The sequence below is a fragment of the Rhinolophus hipposideros genome, assembly GCF_964194185.1.
Source record: "Rhinolophus hipposideros genome assembly, contig: SUPER_9_unloc_2, whole genome shotgun sequence".
NCBI classification, from domain to species: domain Eukaryota; kingdom Metazoa; phylum Chordata; class Mammalia; order Chiroptera; family Rhinolophidae; genus Rhinolophus; species Rhinolophus hipposideros.
Window position 1 is genome coordinate 221,378 of NW_027669496.1, and position 18,175 is coordinate 239,552.

The 18,175-nt window shown below is 39.3% G+C and overlaps 1 protein-coding gene across 7 annotated transcripts in view; it reads right to left on the reverse strand.

Moving 5' to 3' along the window:
• LOC308502954 (ankyrin repeat domain-containing protein 26-like) overlaps window positions 1-18,175 on the reverse strand; it is a 78,133-nt gene that overhangs the window by 42,066 nt on the left and 17,892 nt on the right. For 4 of the 7 annotated variants that reach the window (XM_081080759.1, XM_081080756.1, XM_081080758.1 and 1 more), the window contains exons 7-9: window positions 10,187-10,237; window positions 7,522-7,555; window positions 4,927-4,999 (exon numbers count right to left, since the gene is read on the reverse strand). In XM_081080759.1, coding sequence (XP_080936885.1) covers window positions 4,927-4,999; window positions 7,522-7,555; window positions 10,187-10,237 — 158 coding nt within the window. The remainder of the gene's footprint in view (window positions 1-4,926; window positions 5,000-7,521; window positions 7,556-10,186; window positions 10,238-18,175) is intronic. The other 3 variants (XM_081080760.1, XM_081080757.1, XM_081080755.1) reach the window with 1 other exon arrangement.

The window sequence follows — 18,175 nt, forward strand, 5'->3', positions numbered from 1 at the left end:
AGACACAGCCTTACCAGAAAACTAAAGACAGAATGATAGGAAATCCTCACATATCAATAATCACCCTAAATGTAAATGGACTGAACTCACCAATAAAGAGACACAGAGTAGCAGATTGGATCAAAAAACTAAACCCAACCATATGCTGCCTACAAGAGACACATCTCAGCTACAAGGACAAGCATAGACTCAAAGTGAAAGGGTGGAAATTGACACGCCAAGCAAATGGTACCCAGAGAAAATCAGGTGTAGCCATAATGATTTCCGATGAAACAGACTTCAGGGTGAAAAAGATAACAAGAGACAAAGATGGACATTTCATAATGGTAAAGGGGACTATACAACAAGAAGACATAACAGTCATCAATATTTATGCCCCCAATCAGGGAGCACCGAAATATACCAAGCAACTACTAACAGAACTAAAGGGAGAAATTGACCAAAACACAATTATACTAGGGGACTTAAATACATCATTGACAGCTATGGATAGATCATCCAAACAGAAGATAAATAACGAAATCGCAGCCCTAAATGACACATTAGATGAATTGGACATCATTGACATATATAGAGCACTTCATCCTAAAACATCAGACTATACATTCTTTTCTAGTGTACATGGAACATTCTGAAGGATAGACCATATATTGGGACACAAAATCAGCCTCAGCAAATTTAAGAAGATTGAAATCATACCAAGCATATTCTCTGATCACAAAGCTTTGAAATTGGATATCAACTGCAAAAAGAAAGCAGGAAAAAACACAAATACATGGAGATTAAACAACATACTATTAAAGAACGACTGGGTCAAAGAAGAAATTAGAGGAGAGCTCAAAAGATACATAGAAACAAATGACAATGAAAATACATCCTACCAAAATTTTTGGGATGCCGCGAAAGCAGTTTTAAGAGGGAAATTTATATCATTACAGGCCTATCTCAAGAAACAAGAAAAATCCCAAATAAATAACCTCATGTTACACCTTAAAAAACTAGAAAAAGAAGAACAAGCGAAACCCAAGGTCAGCAGAAGAAAGGAAATAACAAAAATCAGAGCAGAACTAAATGAAATAGAGAACAAAAAGACAATAGAAAAAATTAATGTGACAAAAAGCTGGTTCTTTGAAAAGATTAACAAAATCGACAAACCCTTGGCTAGACTCACTAAGATAAAAAGAGAGAAGACACTAATTAACAAAATCAGAAGTGAAAAAGGGGAAGTTATCGCGGACACCACAGAAATACAAAGGATTATCCAAGAATACTATGAAGGACTATATGCCACCAAATTTAATAACTTAGAAGAAATGGACAAGTTCTTAGAAACATATAGCCTTCCAAGGCTGAATCATGAAGAACTGGAAAATCTTAACAGGCCGATCACCAGTAACGAAATTGAATCAGTCATCAAAAACCTTCCCAAAATCAAAAGTCCTGGACCAGATGGCTTCACCAGTGAATTCTACCAAACCTTCAAAGAGGATCTAATACCAATCCTGCTCAAACTCTTCCAAAAAATTGAAGAAGAGTCAGTACTCCCTAACTCATTTTATGAGGCCAACATTACCCTGATACCAAAACCTGGTAAGGACAACACAAAAAAAGAAAACTACAGACCTATATCTCTGATGAATACAGATGCTAAAATGCTAAAGAAAATTCTAGGAAATCGAATACAACAATGCATTAAAAAGATTATTCATCACGACCAAGTGGGGTTCATCCCCGGGGCACAAGGATGGTTCAACATTCGCAAATCCATCAATGTGATACATCACATAAACAAAATAAAGGACAAAAATCATATGATTCTATCAATTGATGCAGAAAAAGCATTTGATAAGGTACAACATCCATTTATGATTAAAACACTTATTAAAATTGGTATAGAAGGAAAATACCTCAACATAATAAAGGCCATATACGACAAGCCCTCAGCTAATCTCATAATTAATGGTGAAAAGCTGAAGCCCTTTGCTCTACGTTCAGGAACACGACAAGGATGTCCCCTATCACCTCTGCTTTTCAACATAGTGTTGGAAGTCCTCGCCAGAGCTATCAGGCAAGAGAAAGAAATAAAAGGCATCCAAATTGGGAATGAAGAAGTTAAATTGTCACTCTTTGCAGATGACATGATGCTATATATAGAAAACCCTAAAGACTCCACCGAAAAGCTATTAGAAACAATCAATGAATACAGTAAAGTTGCTGGCTACAAAATCAACGTACAAAAGTCTATTGCTTTCTTATATACCAACAATGAAATCTCAGAAAAAGAGATAGAAAAAAACAATTCCTTTTGCAATTGCAGCAAAAAGAATAAAATACCTAGGAATAAACTTAACCAAGGATGTGAAGGATTTATATGCTGAAAACTATAAGACATTTTTGAAAGAAATTGAAGAAGACACAAAGAAATGGAAAGACATTCCGTGCTCATGGATTGGAAGAATCAACATAGTTAAAATGGCCATATTACCCAGAGCCATATACAGATTTAATGCAATCCCCATTAAAATCCCAATGGCATTTTTTAAAGAAATAGAACAAAAAATCATCAGATTTGTTTGGAACCACAAAAGACCCCGAATAGCCATAGCAATATTAAAAAAAAAGAACAATACTGGAGGTATCACACTCCCTGATTTTTCCTTGTACTACAGGGCTACAATAATCAAAACAGCTTGGTATTGGCGGAAAAACAGACACATAGACCAATGGAATAGAATTGAGAACCCAGAAATAAAACCACATAAATATGGACAGATAATTTTTGACAAAGAAGCTAAAAACATACAATGGAGAAAAGACAGCCTCTTCAATAAATGGTGCTGGCAGAATTGGATAGCTACGTGCAAAAGAATGAAACTGGACTGCTATCTGTCACCATGTACCAAAACTAATTCAAAATGGATCAAAGACTTAAGCATAAGACCTGACACAATAAACTGCATTGAAGAAAACATAGGTACTAAACTTATGGACCTTGGGTTCAAAGAGCATTTTATGAATTTGACTCCAAAGGCAATGGAAGTAAAAACTAAAATAAACAAATGGGATTATATGAAACTGAAAAGCTTCTGCACAGCAAAAGAAACTATTGACAAAATAATGAGGCAACCAACTGAATGGGAGAAGATTTTCGCAAACAGTTCCTCTGATAAGGGGCGAATATCCAAAATATACAAGGAACTCATGAAACTCAACAACAAAAAAACAAACAACCCAATTGAAAAATGGGCAGAGGACCTGAAGAGACAATTCTCCAAAGAGGATATACAAATGGCAAATAGACATATGAAAAAATGCTCAACATCGCTAATCATCTGAGAAATGCAAATGAAAACCACAATGAGATATCACCTCACCCCAGTCAGAATGGCTTTCATCAACAAAACAAATAGTAACAAGTGTTGGAGGGGCTGTGGAGAAAAAGGAACCCTCATACACTGTTGGTGGGAATGCCGACTGGTGCAGCCGCTATGGAAGGCAGTGTGGAGGTCCCTCAAGAAATTACGAATAGAATTACCATATGACCCAGCAATCGCTCTCCTGGGTATCTACCCCAAAAATATAAAAGCATCTCTCTATAGAGACACGTGTACTCCAAGGTTCATTGCAGCTTTGTTTACGGTGGCCAAGACATGGAAACAACCAAAATGTCCTTCGATAGATGAATGGATAAAGAAGTTGTGGTACATATACACAATGGAATACTATTCGGCGTTAAGGAAAGATGATATAGGAGCATTTGTGACAACATGGATGGATCTCGAGAGAATAATGCTAAGTGAAATAAGTCAGACAGAAAAAGCAGAGAACCCTATGATTTCACTGATATGTGGTATATAAACCAAAAAGAACAAGACAAACAAATGAGAAACAAAAACTCATAGACACAGACAATAATTCAGTGGTTACCAGAGGGTAAGGGGGTGGGGGGTGGGTGATGAGGGTAAAGGGGATCAAATATATGGTGATGGAAGGAGAACTGACTCTGGGTGGTGAACACGCAATGGGATTTATAGACGATGTAATACAGAATTGTACAGCTGAAATGAATGTAAATTTACTAACAATTGTCACCCCAATAAAATTAATTAAAAAAAAAACAAACACTAAACAAACAAAAAAAAGAATCTCTGCTTTTCAAATTGGTTATTATTTTATGCAACACATGTACTCTTCAATTAGATGAAGACACTTAAATATATTCACAATGCAATGATTTAGATCATAGTGCAATCCTTTTGTAATATGGGTTTTGAGATGGAGAACGTGAATTCGAAACTTTCAAAACTCTACTATTATTTTAGTCTAAATGATGAACCTAATATCCTGGAAACTAATATAAAACAATATGGAATGTCCACGGACTGTAAGCGAAAAAGAAAATGGAGAAAACACTTCCTCCTAACAAGTATACCATACCAACATACAAAGTGTAAAAAAATAAAACTATATGTCTTATGCTATATAGTTTTATAACTGAAAGCTACCAGGAAGATTTCATGACTGTTACAATGAGTACCGGAATCCATTAAAGATTCCATTTAGGCACGAGTATGATAAAAGTCAGGCTGGTATAACGTAAAAGTCACATTAAAAATCCTTACCCTTAACCAAATTGCATATCTCCGTCACTGTGGGAAAACTCCCTATAGAATTTTACTATCACTATACATATCCCAGCCCCTTCTTTTTCTCAGCTCCCATCTTCGATACTTACTAAAGTTAAAAGAACAACAACAAAACAATGAAGCGTCAAATGGTCATATGTTATAAAATGTTTCACACTGACCAATTTTCCATAACAAACATAAAACAATGATAGGTGGAACACTACCAAATTTTACAACTCGGTGCTACACAAAACTAAATTAAGAGCACAACAGTTAATTTCACACAGGAGCCTTTTACCTTGGTACCAACATCGAAGAGTCCATCGTCTGACGAAGACCATGAATCATCACTGCCATGTTTCCAGGAAAGACTTCGGGGAAAGATACACAAAAGAAACAAGTGAATTCATTTCTTTACAAAAGCAGCAACAACAACAACAAAAGGAGTAAAATTCAGCTATCTGCATATGAAATGAAGTTTCTTTATATGATTAAAATTTAGATGATGTTCTAGAAAAGCGATCAGTTATCTATTTCTGAATGCACCACTCCCAACTCATGCACGAGTTAATGAAGATACACTCTAAGTTTCCATAACAAAGAATGACAGCCAACATGTTGGCAACACCTGAAAGTACCTTGTTTTCACCAAAAGTCCCCAGGGCTGAATTGAAAACGCAATTAATAGCTGACAAGAGGAACCTGAACTGGGACAAAAGCAATGACCTAAACCAAGGTAGAACGATACACTGAGCCTTCTCCACGGTCTGTCCCTGGTTCAAAGATTAATCTGTGTGGGTCAAAAACGGCAGTCTTGCGTCTTTAACGTAGAAAGCAGTTATTAAATTGACCCCATTCCTTCCTTTCACCCTGAAACATTACAGTGAGGTCCCTGAAATGTGTGAAATGTTTGCAAGTTACACGTACAAAAGTCAAAGAACAAATAATGTATGTTGTTAGCCTCCCCACTCTCCGATCACTTGTCCGCACAGCTTCCTGGCAATCTCCAACCTTGAAAACTTCAGCCTACGAAGGCATAGAGACTCCTGAAACAAGGTTGGGCTCAAATGACCCACAGTAGGACTTTTCTATTTCCCTGTTCCTGGAAAATAAGCTCAATGGAGCCTCAGTCATCCACTCCCAACACAGGCATGTTACCACCTACCCAACTCCATTACTGTTTTCACAATCAGTCCTCCCTCTGCCCAACCCTCCATCTCCCTGGGAAGGACATCAGCCCGTTGGGAAAAGAGGTGGAGGTGACGAGACACCTGCCGTGGGCCATAGATCTATGTAGTTCAGCAATCTCCAGTGCCTTTGGACTCGAGGGGACCCCCTCTGTAATTTCGGGTGCAGGTGGATGATACCACATTCCTACTTGCTATTAAGAGAATGTTTCCAGAGGCTCAAAGGTTTAATATGTTTTCATACAACCTTAAATTTTGCTGGTTCCTCCAATTCAACAAACAAAAAAGCAGCAACCTGTTCAGATACCCTTGAACCCCTTACTTTAATCTGCTTCTTTAGACAACTACCAACATCCGGTGTCCTTCTTGCTTGTAATTTCTCTTTACCTTGTCATACCCTACTCTTCTGATCTCTTTTCCCTTATCTGATCTGTGATCTCTATTCTAAAAGCTTTATTCCTATTCCAACCCAGTGTTGGTCCTATTGAGACTTGGATTCCCCTGCTAATTCCATTCTTATCCTCTTCCACTGCATTCACTAGACCTTTCCATAATTAAACCCTCACCCAAAGGATGATAAAGAAGGAAGTGTACTGGGCTTAGAAACCTACACTTAATCTCATTTCATCACTCACTATACTTAAATAAGTCACTTTAATCTCTTGGAGCTCAAACTCCTCATGTGATCAACTACTTGACCAAAACATTAATGGCAGCATGAAGTACTAGGGGGTGTTTTGAATAATTAATTGCTAACATTCCTTCAACACCTGGAATTCTATGTACTTTTGATTCTGTCAAGAAAAATGGAGAACACTTAGCTGGCAGAAGTGGAAAAAAATAACACAACAACAGCAACAATAATACCCCGAGAATGCAGAGAAAAAGGGGAAAAAATCAAGAAAAGTCATGGAAGAGGGAAGAAAGACTCTGGAAAAAGAGAAAAAACTTCCTACAACAAGGGAAAGGTATTAGCCAGAAGGGAAACACAGGCTGGGAAGTCAGTCAGTAGAGGAATCAATTAGAAATATCATCTCAATTTGTGCTGCATTAACACAACATGGTCTATACATAGATGTTCTTCACTTACAGAACAACGATTCATCCCAAGAAGGGTACATCGCATTATACCTGAAAACATTTATCTGATTAGGTCTTGCTTATGTACAACCTGTGGTTCTGTGGCCACAGTGAACTGAGATCTGCCCTTAACACTGATGGTGAAAACAAGGTTCTCGTGACTGCTGCAACTATCAAGTACATTCAGACAAGAGCTTGGGCTAACTGGGCTTGGTAGGAAACTTCTAAATCAGCACTAAGGCATCACTAAACGGGACTCTCTGAGGCCACCTGACGTGCACCTGAATCTTGAATCCAGACCTGTCCAGGCACTTTTCAGTACAGGCCGAGGGACAAGAGAACGGACTTGGGAAGCCAAGCAGGTGAACGTCACATCACAGGTCAGCCACTTGGTAACAATGGAACCAAGGGTCAGTTAATCCACCTCCCGGAAGCTCGGCTAATGAATAAATCTAGGCCGAACAGCACAGCTACTTTGCGAATCTACTGTGCCGACGACCTGGGATTACCAATGTTAGGCACATAGTATAGGATCTAGGCCAGAGCAGAACACTCATTAAAGCTTACTGGCTTCTCTGGGCAGTCTCTCAGTTAACATGCAATTTTAGAAATCCATAAAATCCTACCTGCTTGCAGAGTTGCATTTAGAGCATTCATCCACTGTTAAAGAAAAAATTTACATACATTGTAAATACACAACAGAAAAACACAGAACTTTAAAATTATCAGGCTGAACTTATGAAAAAATATTTTTGGGACAACCCCTGAAGACTACAGTAGAATGAATGTTAATGATACTATTGGTGGGAAATTAATACGTGCAGAACTTTTACTTCCACTCCTATTTATATGTGTGTACATATATTTATATTTATATATTCATACATAGATACGTACACATATATGTACATGCATGTACTTATGCATGTTTGTATGTATTATACATTTATATCTAATGAAAGAAAAATAAACGGGATGTGCAATCATTTGATAGCTACAAGTCAAGTGCTACTTACAATGATTGTAATCCTCCCAAACCCATTGCAGTCAACGAAACGGTATCAGCAGTAAAATCAGTATCATAAACTAACACGGTGCAATTTAAATAGCATGATTTTTCTGCACTTCTGTCATGAAGAGCAGTTAGAAGAGAGTCCACTTGTTTTGCTCTGACACAGTACCGCTGTGCCGCTCTTCAGTCAAGGGTGTTCAGTTTAGGATGAAACACCCTGTCATTAGCAGCTTAGTCAAGAAGCAGTCTACTTTGCAGCACGGCAAAACACAGGAAATAGACTCTTTCTGGCCCTCTCTCCAGTGCAGGGTAAGTATGAAAGACTTTGCGATTCCAGTTTTATCAAGTCTAACCCCTGAGACTGTTTCCCTCCATTGCTGGAGAGTCTATCCGGCTCACCTCATAGAGCAGGAAGGTCCAAAGGGTTATTGCTGTACAGCAGCGTGTGATGCCATTTTTCTCATCCCTCCCCTTAGTGGCAAATGTGTATAGAAATCATGGTTTTTTACCTTGTAAGTCATATATCATCAAATCCTAAGCCGATGAATAACAGCAAACAAACAAACACACCCCCCCCAAAAGACAAAGAGGTTATCTTGAATAACAACCTTCAATGACCCTGGAGTTTTAAGTTTTTAAACATTCAAAAAGATGGCCACTGTATGATTCCAACTATATGATATTCAGAAAAAAACAAAACTATAGAAGCAGTAAAAAGACGAGTGGTTTCCAGAGGTTAGGGAGAAGGGAGGGCTGAGGAAATGCGGCAGAGAGTATCTATTAGTGAATCTATTCTGTGTGATACTGGAAGGGTGGAGACCTGTCATTATACGTTTGTCATACCCCACAGATTGTACAACAGCAAGAGTAAACTCTAACGTAAAGTGTGGGCTGTGAGTGGTCATGCTGAGTCAGTGCAATTCATAGATCGTCGTGAATGTACCACCCGGGTGCAGGTGTCAACAGCGAGGGAGGCTCTGTGTGGACGGGGATGTGGGTTTTGAGGGAACTTTCTCTACTCTCTACTCAATTTTGCCCTGAACCTAAACCTGCTCTAAAAACGAAGGCTTACTAATAAAAAAAAAAAAAATTTCCACTGAAACTGCTATTACCAGATATGAACACATTAATGCTATTTTCAAACTACAGTCACCTTGAAAATGAATATCAAGGTCCAGTATCAGAATATGATTATTCACCCAACCGAATGAAGCGTATGAAAAGCCATAAACAAAGCAAGTCATTTTTGGAATACTTACACAAGAAAATCACTGATAAACGTGACTGAACATCTCGCTTTAGCATGCTGAATAGTGATGCCAAGTGAATCAAAATGGAATCGTCCCTGTACTTACAGGGCAACTTTGATTCTCATTGTAAATCAGAAATCATTGTGCTGATTTTATTCAAAAGCTATATTGAAACATTAATCACACAAAAAGATTGGAGTTGCCATGGTTATTGCCATAGTAATGTATGTGCAATACCTGTGAAATACTCACGAAAAGGCAAAAAAGTAACCAGCACTGCAATGTTTAATGGATGATACAACTGAAACCAATACCAAGGCACGTCACCATATTCCTTGCTATTAAAATAAAATTTTAAGCTACACTAAAAATTAAGTCAGGCCTATAACTGCTGTGCAGAAAAGATTTCATACAGCAGGCCTGACTGCTATCCTTTGAAAGTCCTGCTTGAATGGCTGGCCCTTGGCTGGTATCTGGAAACCTGCATATGGGGAGGGTTCCCACCATTCCCTAACTAAGTGTGGCTCACCGTGCCTGAACTGCTTGTACAAACAAGGTGGTTCATGCTGGACACTCGCTTTCCTTCTGGGAATCAGGAATGTTAGCATCTGCTAGGGGGACGCTGCCTATGTGACTGGCGTGCCATGAAAGCACTCCATGAAGGCACTGAGTCTAATGAGACTCCAGTACCACTAGACAGCATTTCACATGTGGTGCCAGAATTTAATAGTGGGGTATTAAGCACATCCTGCTAACTCCACAGGACATGCGTCTTGGAAACTTGCGCCTGGTTCCCTCCTGTCATAGACATTGCCACACACACCTTTTCTCTTTGCTGATTTTGCTCTCACTGTAACAAATCACAGGCACTAGTACAGCTATAAGCTGAGTCTTGTAAAGTGCTCTAGTGAATAACCAAACCCAGGGGTGGTATTAAGAACCTCTAATAAATGGCATTATATGAAATTTTCATTCTGTGGGTTGATGCTTTCTACATGATTAAGGTCAGAAGGTGATTTTGCAGATTACCTGTCATTAAATTTGTTTTTTTTGATTCTTCTTTTGCAGATTCCTGTAGAGCTAGATATATTTGAATAAAGGCATAAAGAGGATAAATGAAATGATGTCAGAAAATACTGTAAAACAAGCAACCATCCTATTTTAATCAGAATAAAAAATAAAAAATCCTAATGACAACATGTTCTATCAGTTCCTATATAGCAAATGAAGAGATCGCACTGTCAATTTTCTACAACTAGGCAAGGTTTATGTTCTTTTTATAATACTTATGAATCAATCAAGTAACTGGGATAATTACAGAAAAACATATAACTATCACTTGTAGTATAATAATGTACACTGATTATAGAGTTCCTTTGCTTTCTAAACTTCTTTATTTCTTATAAAACTAAAAACATAGCTCTCGTGTGAAAAGGCAGTGGTTAACAGAATATGTGAAAATGAAACAAAAAATTATATCCATGTAGGATGAATTACCCCTGGATATACCAAGAAACTCAACATTCAGAGGAAAAAAACATGTCTTCCCTATTGACCTGCTGCTTTTCTCTCTCCATCTGATAATGTCCTAGTCACTCTTCTCATGTCCCATTGAAATGCTAGTGCACATTCTGGAAACCTAGGAATCATCTTAGTTTTCTCACTCCCCACTAACTTTTTACATTCAATTATCACTAAATTGTATTAACCATAACACTCTCCAGGCTCTGCTTTATTTTTCCACAGCCACTGCCCTAGTCAAACAGGGGCTCTTAGCAGATGGCTTTCACAGGGGGAAAAATGAGACACCACCGACTGTTATTGTTGCTTCCTAAATGAATAGGATTTATTTTCAGCAAAACAAATGAGAAAGACATAAGCCAGCAAAGACCAACATGTTAAATTGAATAAATTAACCTTCCTGACTTTCTTTTCTTTCAAAATGGATGGGTGAAAACATCACAATGGACTGATACTAGTCCAAGGAAGTAAAAGCTTCCTTTGTCTGCGACTTATTTTTATGTGCTTTTCTTCAATCTATCCTCTATGTGAGGGGCCAGCAAACTCCAACCTGCCATCAGTTTTTGTAAATAAAGCTTTACTGTAGCACGGTCTTGCCTATTCAGTTGGCCCACGACTGCTTTCATACCATGATGGCAGATTTGAGTAGGTATGACAGAGACCACATGGCCTAAAATCAGGCCCTTTACAGATAAGCTTGCTGGTCCCTGCTTTATACCACAACCAGAGTGTCCGAATGCTGTCTCATCTTGTTCCTAGTCTGCTCAAAACTCTCCCATGATCCCTGCAGTAACCATTGCTGAGTCCCTGCCCACTTGCCATTTCTTCATCTTCATTCTCACTGGAGAACCACAATGCTGTGTGGATATTTACTGTCCCAATACACAAAGAACATGGCCTCTCTCCAGCTCCACAAAGAAAAATGATTATACTATGCTAATCACAGTGACTGCTTTACCCCTAACTGCTGTGGGAACCAGCATGTGCTGTACCCCAGCCTGGAAATGTTAAGGGATCTACTGGCAGCCTCTCAGTCTTCTTCCTATTTAAAAGAATCACATAGCTGATCATCACTGTTTATCAGGGAAACGGAAATCAAAACCACAGAGCAATACCACCTCATTACTGTCAGATGGCTATCATCAAAATGGCACCAGATAACAAATGTCGGCAAGGAAGTGGAGGAAAGGGAAAACAGAGCCTGCACTGTTTTTGGATTTGTAAATTGTTATATTCACTGTGGGAAACAGTATGGAGATTCCTCAAAATATCAGAAATAGAACTGCCATGAGATCTTGCAATTCTACTTCTGGGTATTTGTCCAACGAAAACCAAAACAGTAATTTGAAAAGACATCTGCACCTCTATGTTCACCGCAGCAGTATATATAATAGCCAGGATATGGAAGCAACATAGGCGTCCTTCGATAGATGAATGCATAAAGAGGATTTGATATGTGTGTGTGGGGTGTGTGTGTGTGTGTGTGTGTATGTGTGTGTATACAGTAATACTATAACTGATATTAGAATAATTAACTCATCCATAATATAACTGATATAATAATAACTCATCCATAAAAGATGAAATCTTGCCCTTTGTAACAATATGGAAGTTCCTAGAGGTATTATGTAAGTGAAAGAAGACAGAGAAAGACAAATACCTTATGATCTCATTTATATGTGGAACCTAAAAAAACAAAACAAACAAAACAGAAACAGACCCATAGCTACAAAAAACTAACTTGATTGTTCCCAGATGAAAGGGAGTTGAAGAGATGAACGAAAAAGAAAGTGTATGAGAAGTACAAACTTCCAGTGATGAAATATCTAAGCCACAGGGATGTAGTTAACAGCACAGGGAAAATATCAATAATATTACAGTCACTTTGAAGGGTGATAGATGCTTACTAGACATATTGTGGTGATAACCTCGCAAGGCATATCAATGTCAAATCACTATGTTGTACACCTGAACGGATATAATGTTGTATGCCAACTATATAACACAGAAACGCAGTCCTTCAGCCTTTGGATATTGTCCTGTGAGAATATGATGCTTGGAGCCATTGCTAATTAACCAGCCAGCAAAGAAAATGGAAAACCTATAGAAACGCAGTCCTTCAGCCTTTGGATATTGTCCTGTGAGAATATGATGCTTGGAGCCGTTGCTAATTAACCAGCCAGCAAATGAGACTTAAACGAAACACTGACAACCTCACAACTGAAATAGGGACAACAACAGGCAACTCATGGCATCACAGAACCACCAAAACCATCCTGGTGCCTCCTGTTGTAACCACTGTTAATTAGGTCACCTATTACCTGCAGCTAAAACATTCTAACTGACATATTTCCCAAGGCCTACAGGATAAGAGCAACTCCTTTCTCTAGAACTAAAGACTTTCCTAAGCTTGCCTTACCTAGGTATTCACCACCTTCTCAACCATTCCCACAGCACGCTTTTTATACCATCAAAACTGAACTGCTTGTAAATCCTGCAAAGTTCATTGTATATCTTAGCCTATGTCTGCAGTTCCTTCTGCCAAACCTATAATCTTGATTATTGTTTCCCCTGCCCAACACGGTCCTTCTGCCTCTTTATCTGGCCAACTCCCACTCACACTGCATACTTCCCTTAAATCCTACCCAGATTTTCACAACCGAAATCGTCATCATGGTCATAAAGTGTCTGGCCCACGAGATCTGACAATTAGGTTCACGAAGTCATCCTAGAAAAAGTGCTGCATACCTCATTGCTGAGTATCACTATGGTCACCTTCGAAGTACACCTCTTGGGAAACTATGCACCAATGCTAGCACCTAGTCTACTCTGCGAAGCAATTTTGGAACTCTTTATATGGAATGGCCATCAGAGCTGTTGTTGTATTACTCTTGATGTCCTGAATGTCATCAAAATGTCTTTCTTTCAGTATTTCCTTTATCTTCGGGTAAAGAAAGAAGTCATTGGGGGCCAGATCGGATAAGTAGGGTGGGTGTATCAATACAGTTATTTGTTTACTGGCTAAAAACTCTCTCACAGACAGTGCCATGGGAGCTGATGTATTGCCGTCATGCAACAGCCATGAATAGTGGGCCAAAGGTTGAGGTTGTTTTCTTCTAACATTTTCATGCAGTCTTTTCAGAACTTCCAAAAACTAAACATGGTTAACTGTTTGTCCAGTTGGTACAAATTTATAATGAATAATCCCTCTGATGTCAAAACAGTTTAGCAAAATTGTTTTGACTCTTGATTTCGACTGACAGAACTTTTTGGTCGTGGAGAATTGGCTGACTTCCATTGTGTACTTTGATGCTTTGTTTCAGAATTGTATTGGTACACCCACGTTTCATCACCATTGAAAACACGGCTCAAAACATTGTCTTGCCTCTCCAAAAGGTCTTGGCAGCCTTTGACTCTCCTTTGCTTTTGTTCATCGGTGAGCTCCTTTGGATCTATTTTTGCACACACCTTTCTCATGCCAAGATTGTCAGTTAAAATTTTCCTAACTGTTTCTGTATCGATGTTTACTTGGTCTGCTATGCTTCTCACAGTCAGCCAATGATTTTGACTCACAATTCGATGAATTTTTGCAATGTTTTCCTCCGTTCTGGTCGTTACTGGCCACCATGACGTCTCTTCATCAGTGACGCAATCTTTCCCCTCAGAAAAATGTTTAATCTATTTTTACATGGCCGTTTTCCTCGTGACATTATCCCCATGAACCTGGACTAACATGTTCCTGATTTCACTTCTACTCTTGCCAAGTTTAACAAGAAATTTAATGTTTGATCATAGCTCTGATTCAAGCTCAAACAGCCTCGCAATGGCACACAAAAACATGCAACAACAACGAGCAAGACACTGCTACTCAGCAAGACACCGCCACACATCAACACGAACACAGCTCTGAGACACTGATATACCAAGGTTATGAAACCTTACTGAGCTGTTTGTACAGTGCTGCCAATGTAAGCGCACAGTGGCAAGTTCTCAAACTTAATTGTCAGATCTGATGCTACACACCGAATAACAAACAATAATGATAATTATAAGCTCTCAGTGGGCTCTGGCACCTAGTAAGCACTGTGTAAAGTATAATAAATAATAAAAATGACAATGATAAGAACACGCTCTTGGAGGTAGGGACTGTGGTTTTAAAATGCTTGCCTTCTGCAACATCAAAATAACACTTAGTGCCTAAAAGACTCCTGATGGTTACATAGCAAATGGCTGCAGAGGCAAATAAATACATGAATGAAAAGATTGTCCTTGAAAATTCTGTTTTAAGAAACCATAGAAATAAGCCAGGGACAGCTCTAAAGTCTTAGGGGCACATTAAAGATCAAATTCCATTTCATCTCTGTGTTTCCTATAATTTGCAAAACCACCGACACAAGTGCTTTGATAGAGGTCTACTAAGTTAAAGGGGTCCTCGGGCATTTCAGATTGCACAATGTGCCACATTCAGTGAGCAGAATAGTGTTTTTGTCATTGTGAAACTTTTCTGTACTTTTATTATAATCTTTTGAGTCCTAAGTTAGGCTATGGGAACATTTATTATGATTATCTTTTGACTAATGGCTACAAAGCATCTTGTTCTAGAGAAATTACACTGTTATGACAACTATCCAACTAACAGAAGAAAACATTTTCTTCTAATGAGGTCAACATGTCTCACTCTGTTTTGACTTATGAGAAAAAAAGGTGATAATAGGGAGACCTGGTTGGCATATCCACATGGAAAATAATCCATGCTTCTCAACAAGGCACAGCTTTACTGACTTGTATCAGTAGATACCTTTTAAAAACAGTCTCCCTGCGGAGAACTACCAAAAATGGCGGCGTGAGGTGAGCCTCTGTAACGCTCCCCTGGAATTTACAACTAATCGGACAACAATAACTCCACAAAGGACTCCCTGCACAGCAGACAGGCAAGATGAAGAGGCCCACTACTGAATTCACCTCCAGGTGGGCGAATTGCGTGAGCCGGGGAGGAGGGAAGGGAGAAGTGTGGGGATGGAGCCGCGCAGGGCGAGGATGCACGCAGACCTAGCTCAGAGCTCCAAGCTCGCTGCATCCCGGAACTACCGCAGCTGCGGGAGAGGGAATGACTCGGACTGCTAGGGCTCTGCTTACGGCCCACAGCACTGAGGGGGCAGCATATAACACAGCTGAACCCAACGCTCACGGCAGAGAACTCGGAGTGAAGACTGAGGGAAGAAGGCTGAAAACGGTGGTTTAAGCCCTCACTGCCGAGCAGAGAACGGAAGCCTTAGGCACGGAGACTAGCCGCCTCCTCCCAACCCTCCCAGAGCTCGCCCCACCCCCACCTGCCCGGTGCTAGAAGCGAAAAAGTAGCAGTGTCAGATCAAAAGGACAGGATATTTGCAGATCTGAGAACTGTGGACCGTAGACACAGATTCGCAGCTCAACTAGTTCCGGTGAAGGGTTGGGAGCTATGGAAGCGGGACCGGCTGTGGTGGTGATCGCCGCCATTGCTCTGGGCCACCTCTCACAACTCACCCCGCCCCTGGCCCAACCTATCTGGGCGGATCCCTGCAGGAGTAAACAGAACTGCTAAAACATACGGGCTCTTAATCGGGTGCAAAAAGAGCTTTGGAACTTCAAAAGTTCTCTGCACCCCCACAAGGACGTGGCGCCCTATGACCCAGGTGAACTGTTAACAGAGGAGAGGCCCGTCTCCCAGGAAATCCCCCCATTGTGTGAGAAGCTGGAATAGTGCAGAGAAAACATAGCACTACTGTGTCAGAGAGAAAAAAAAAGGCTGCAGTCAGAGAGAAAATAAAATGTTCTACCAACAAGTATTGGAAAACAAAAGAAAGACCTCTTCCTATCAACCTGTTGCAGAAGCCTCTCCTGTAGATGTCTAAGAAGAGAAATAATAAATCAGTAATTGCCAAGAAAAACCAAGGCAACAAGACAGCTCAGAAAGAAAGGGAAGTCTGCAGAAAAGGAACTTAAAGATATGGAAATATGTGACTTAAATGATAGAGAATTCAAGATTGCAGTTCTGAAAAACCTCAAAGAGATGCAAGAAAACACAGGTAGGCAATTTAATGAACTCAGAAACGCAATCAAAGAACAACATGAGCATTTTATGAAAGAGATTGAAAATTTGAAAAAGAACCAAATGGAATTTCTGGAGATTAAGAACTCAATAGAAGAAATTGAGAATGAAATAACCAGCTTAGGTAGTAGAGTTGACCATATGGAGGAAAGAATCAGTGACATCGAAGATAGAAACCTGGAAATTACACAGATGGAAAAAGAAAGAGACTTGAGACTTAAAAGAAATGAAAGAACTCTACAAGAAGTATCTGACTCCATCAGAAAGAGCAATATAAGAATAACGGGCATACCAGAAGGAGAAGAAAGAGAGAAGGGAATAGAGAATATATTCAAAGAAATTGTTAATGAGAACTTCCCAAATTTGTGGACAGAACTGGATCCTCGAATCCAAGAAGCAAATAGAACATCTAATTACCTCAATCCCAACAGGCCTTCTTCAAGGCACATTATATTGAAGCTGTCTAAAATTAACACCAAAGAAAGAATCCTCAAGGCAGCCAGGGAAAAGAAGACGGTAACCTACAAAGGAAACCCCATTAGGTTATCATCAGATTTTTCAGCAGAAACTCTACAAGCCAGGAGGGAGTGGAACCAAATATTCAAACTACTGAAAGAGAGAAATCATGAGCCAAGAATAATATATCCAGCAAAGATATCCTTTAGAGATGAAGGAGGAATAAAGACTTTTCCAGACATACAGAAGCTGAGGGAATTTTCTAATACACGACCTGCACTACAAGAAACACTAAAGGAGGCTATTAGACCACCATCAACAGGGACAATTTGTGGCAACCGAAACATAAAAAAAAAAAGGGGGGGAGTGTAAAGGCCTGAACCAGAATATGGGAATGGAGAATGGAGAAAGTAAGCGTGCTGAAGAAAATGGAATACTCTAAATATCAAACTTTCTTTTACATAATCTTAAGGGTAACAACTCAAAAAAAATCCAGAACTGAAATATATACTGTAATAAAAGAAGAAACAGAGAGAAACATCATAGAATACCCCACACAGAAATAATAGACAACAACAAAAAGGCAAAGAAACAATGGAGTCACAGCCTTACCAGAAAACTAAAGATAGAATGACAGGAAATCCTCACGTATCAATAATCACCCTAAATGTAAATGGACTGAACTCACCAATAAAAAGGCACAGAGTAGCAGATTGGATCAAAAAACTAAACCCAACCACATGCTGTCTCCAAGCGACACATCTCAGCTACAAGGACAAGCATAGACTCAAAGTGAAAGGGTGGAAATTGACACTCCAAGCAAATGGTACCCAGAGAAAATCAGGTGTAGCCATAATGATTTCCGATGAAACAGACTTCAGGGTGAAAAAGATAACAAGAGACAAAGATGGACATTTCATAATGGTAAAGGGGACTATACAACAAGAAGACAT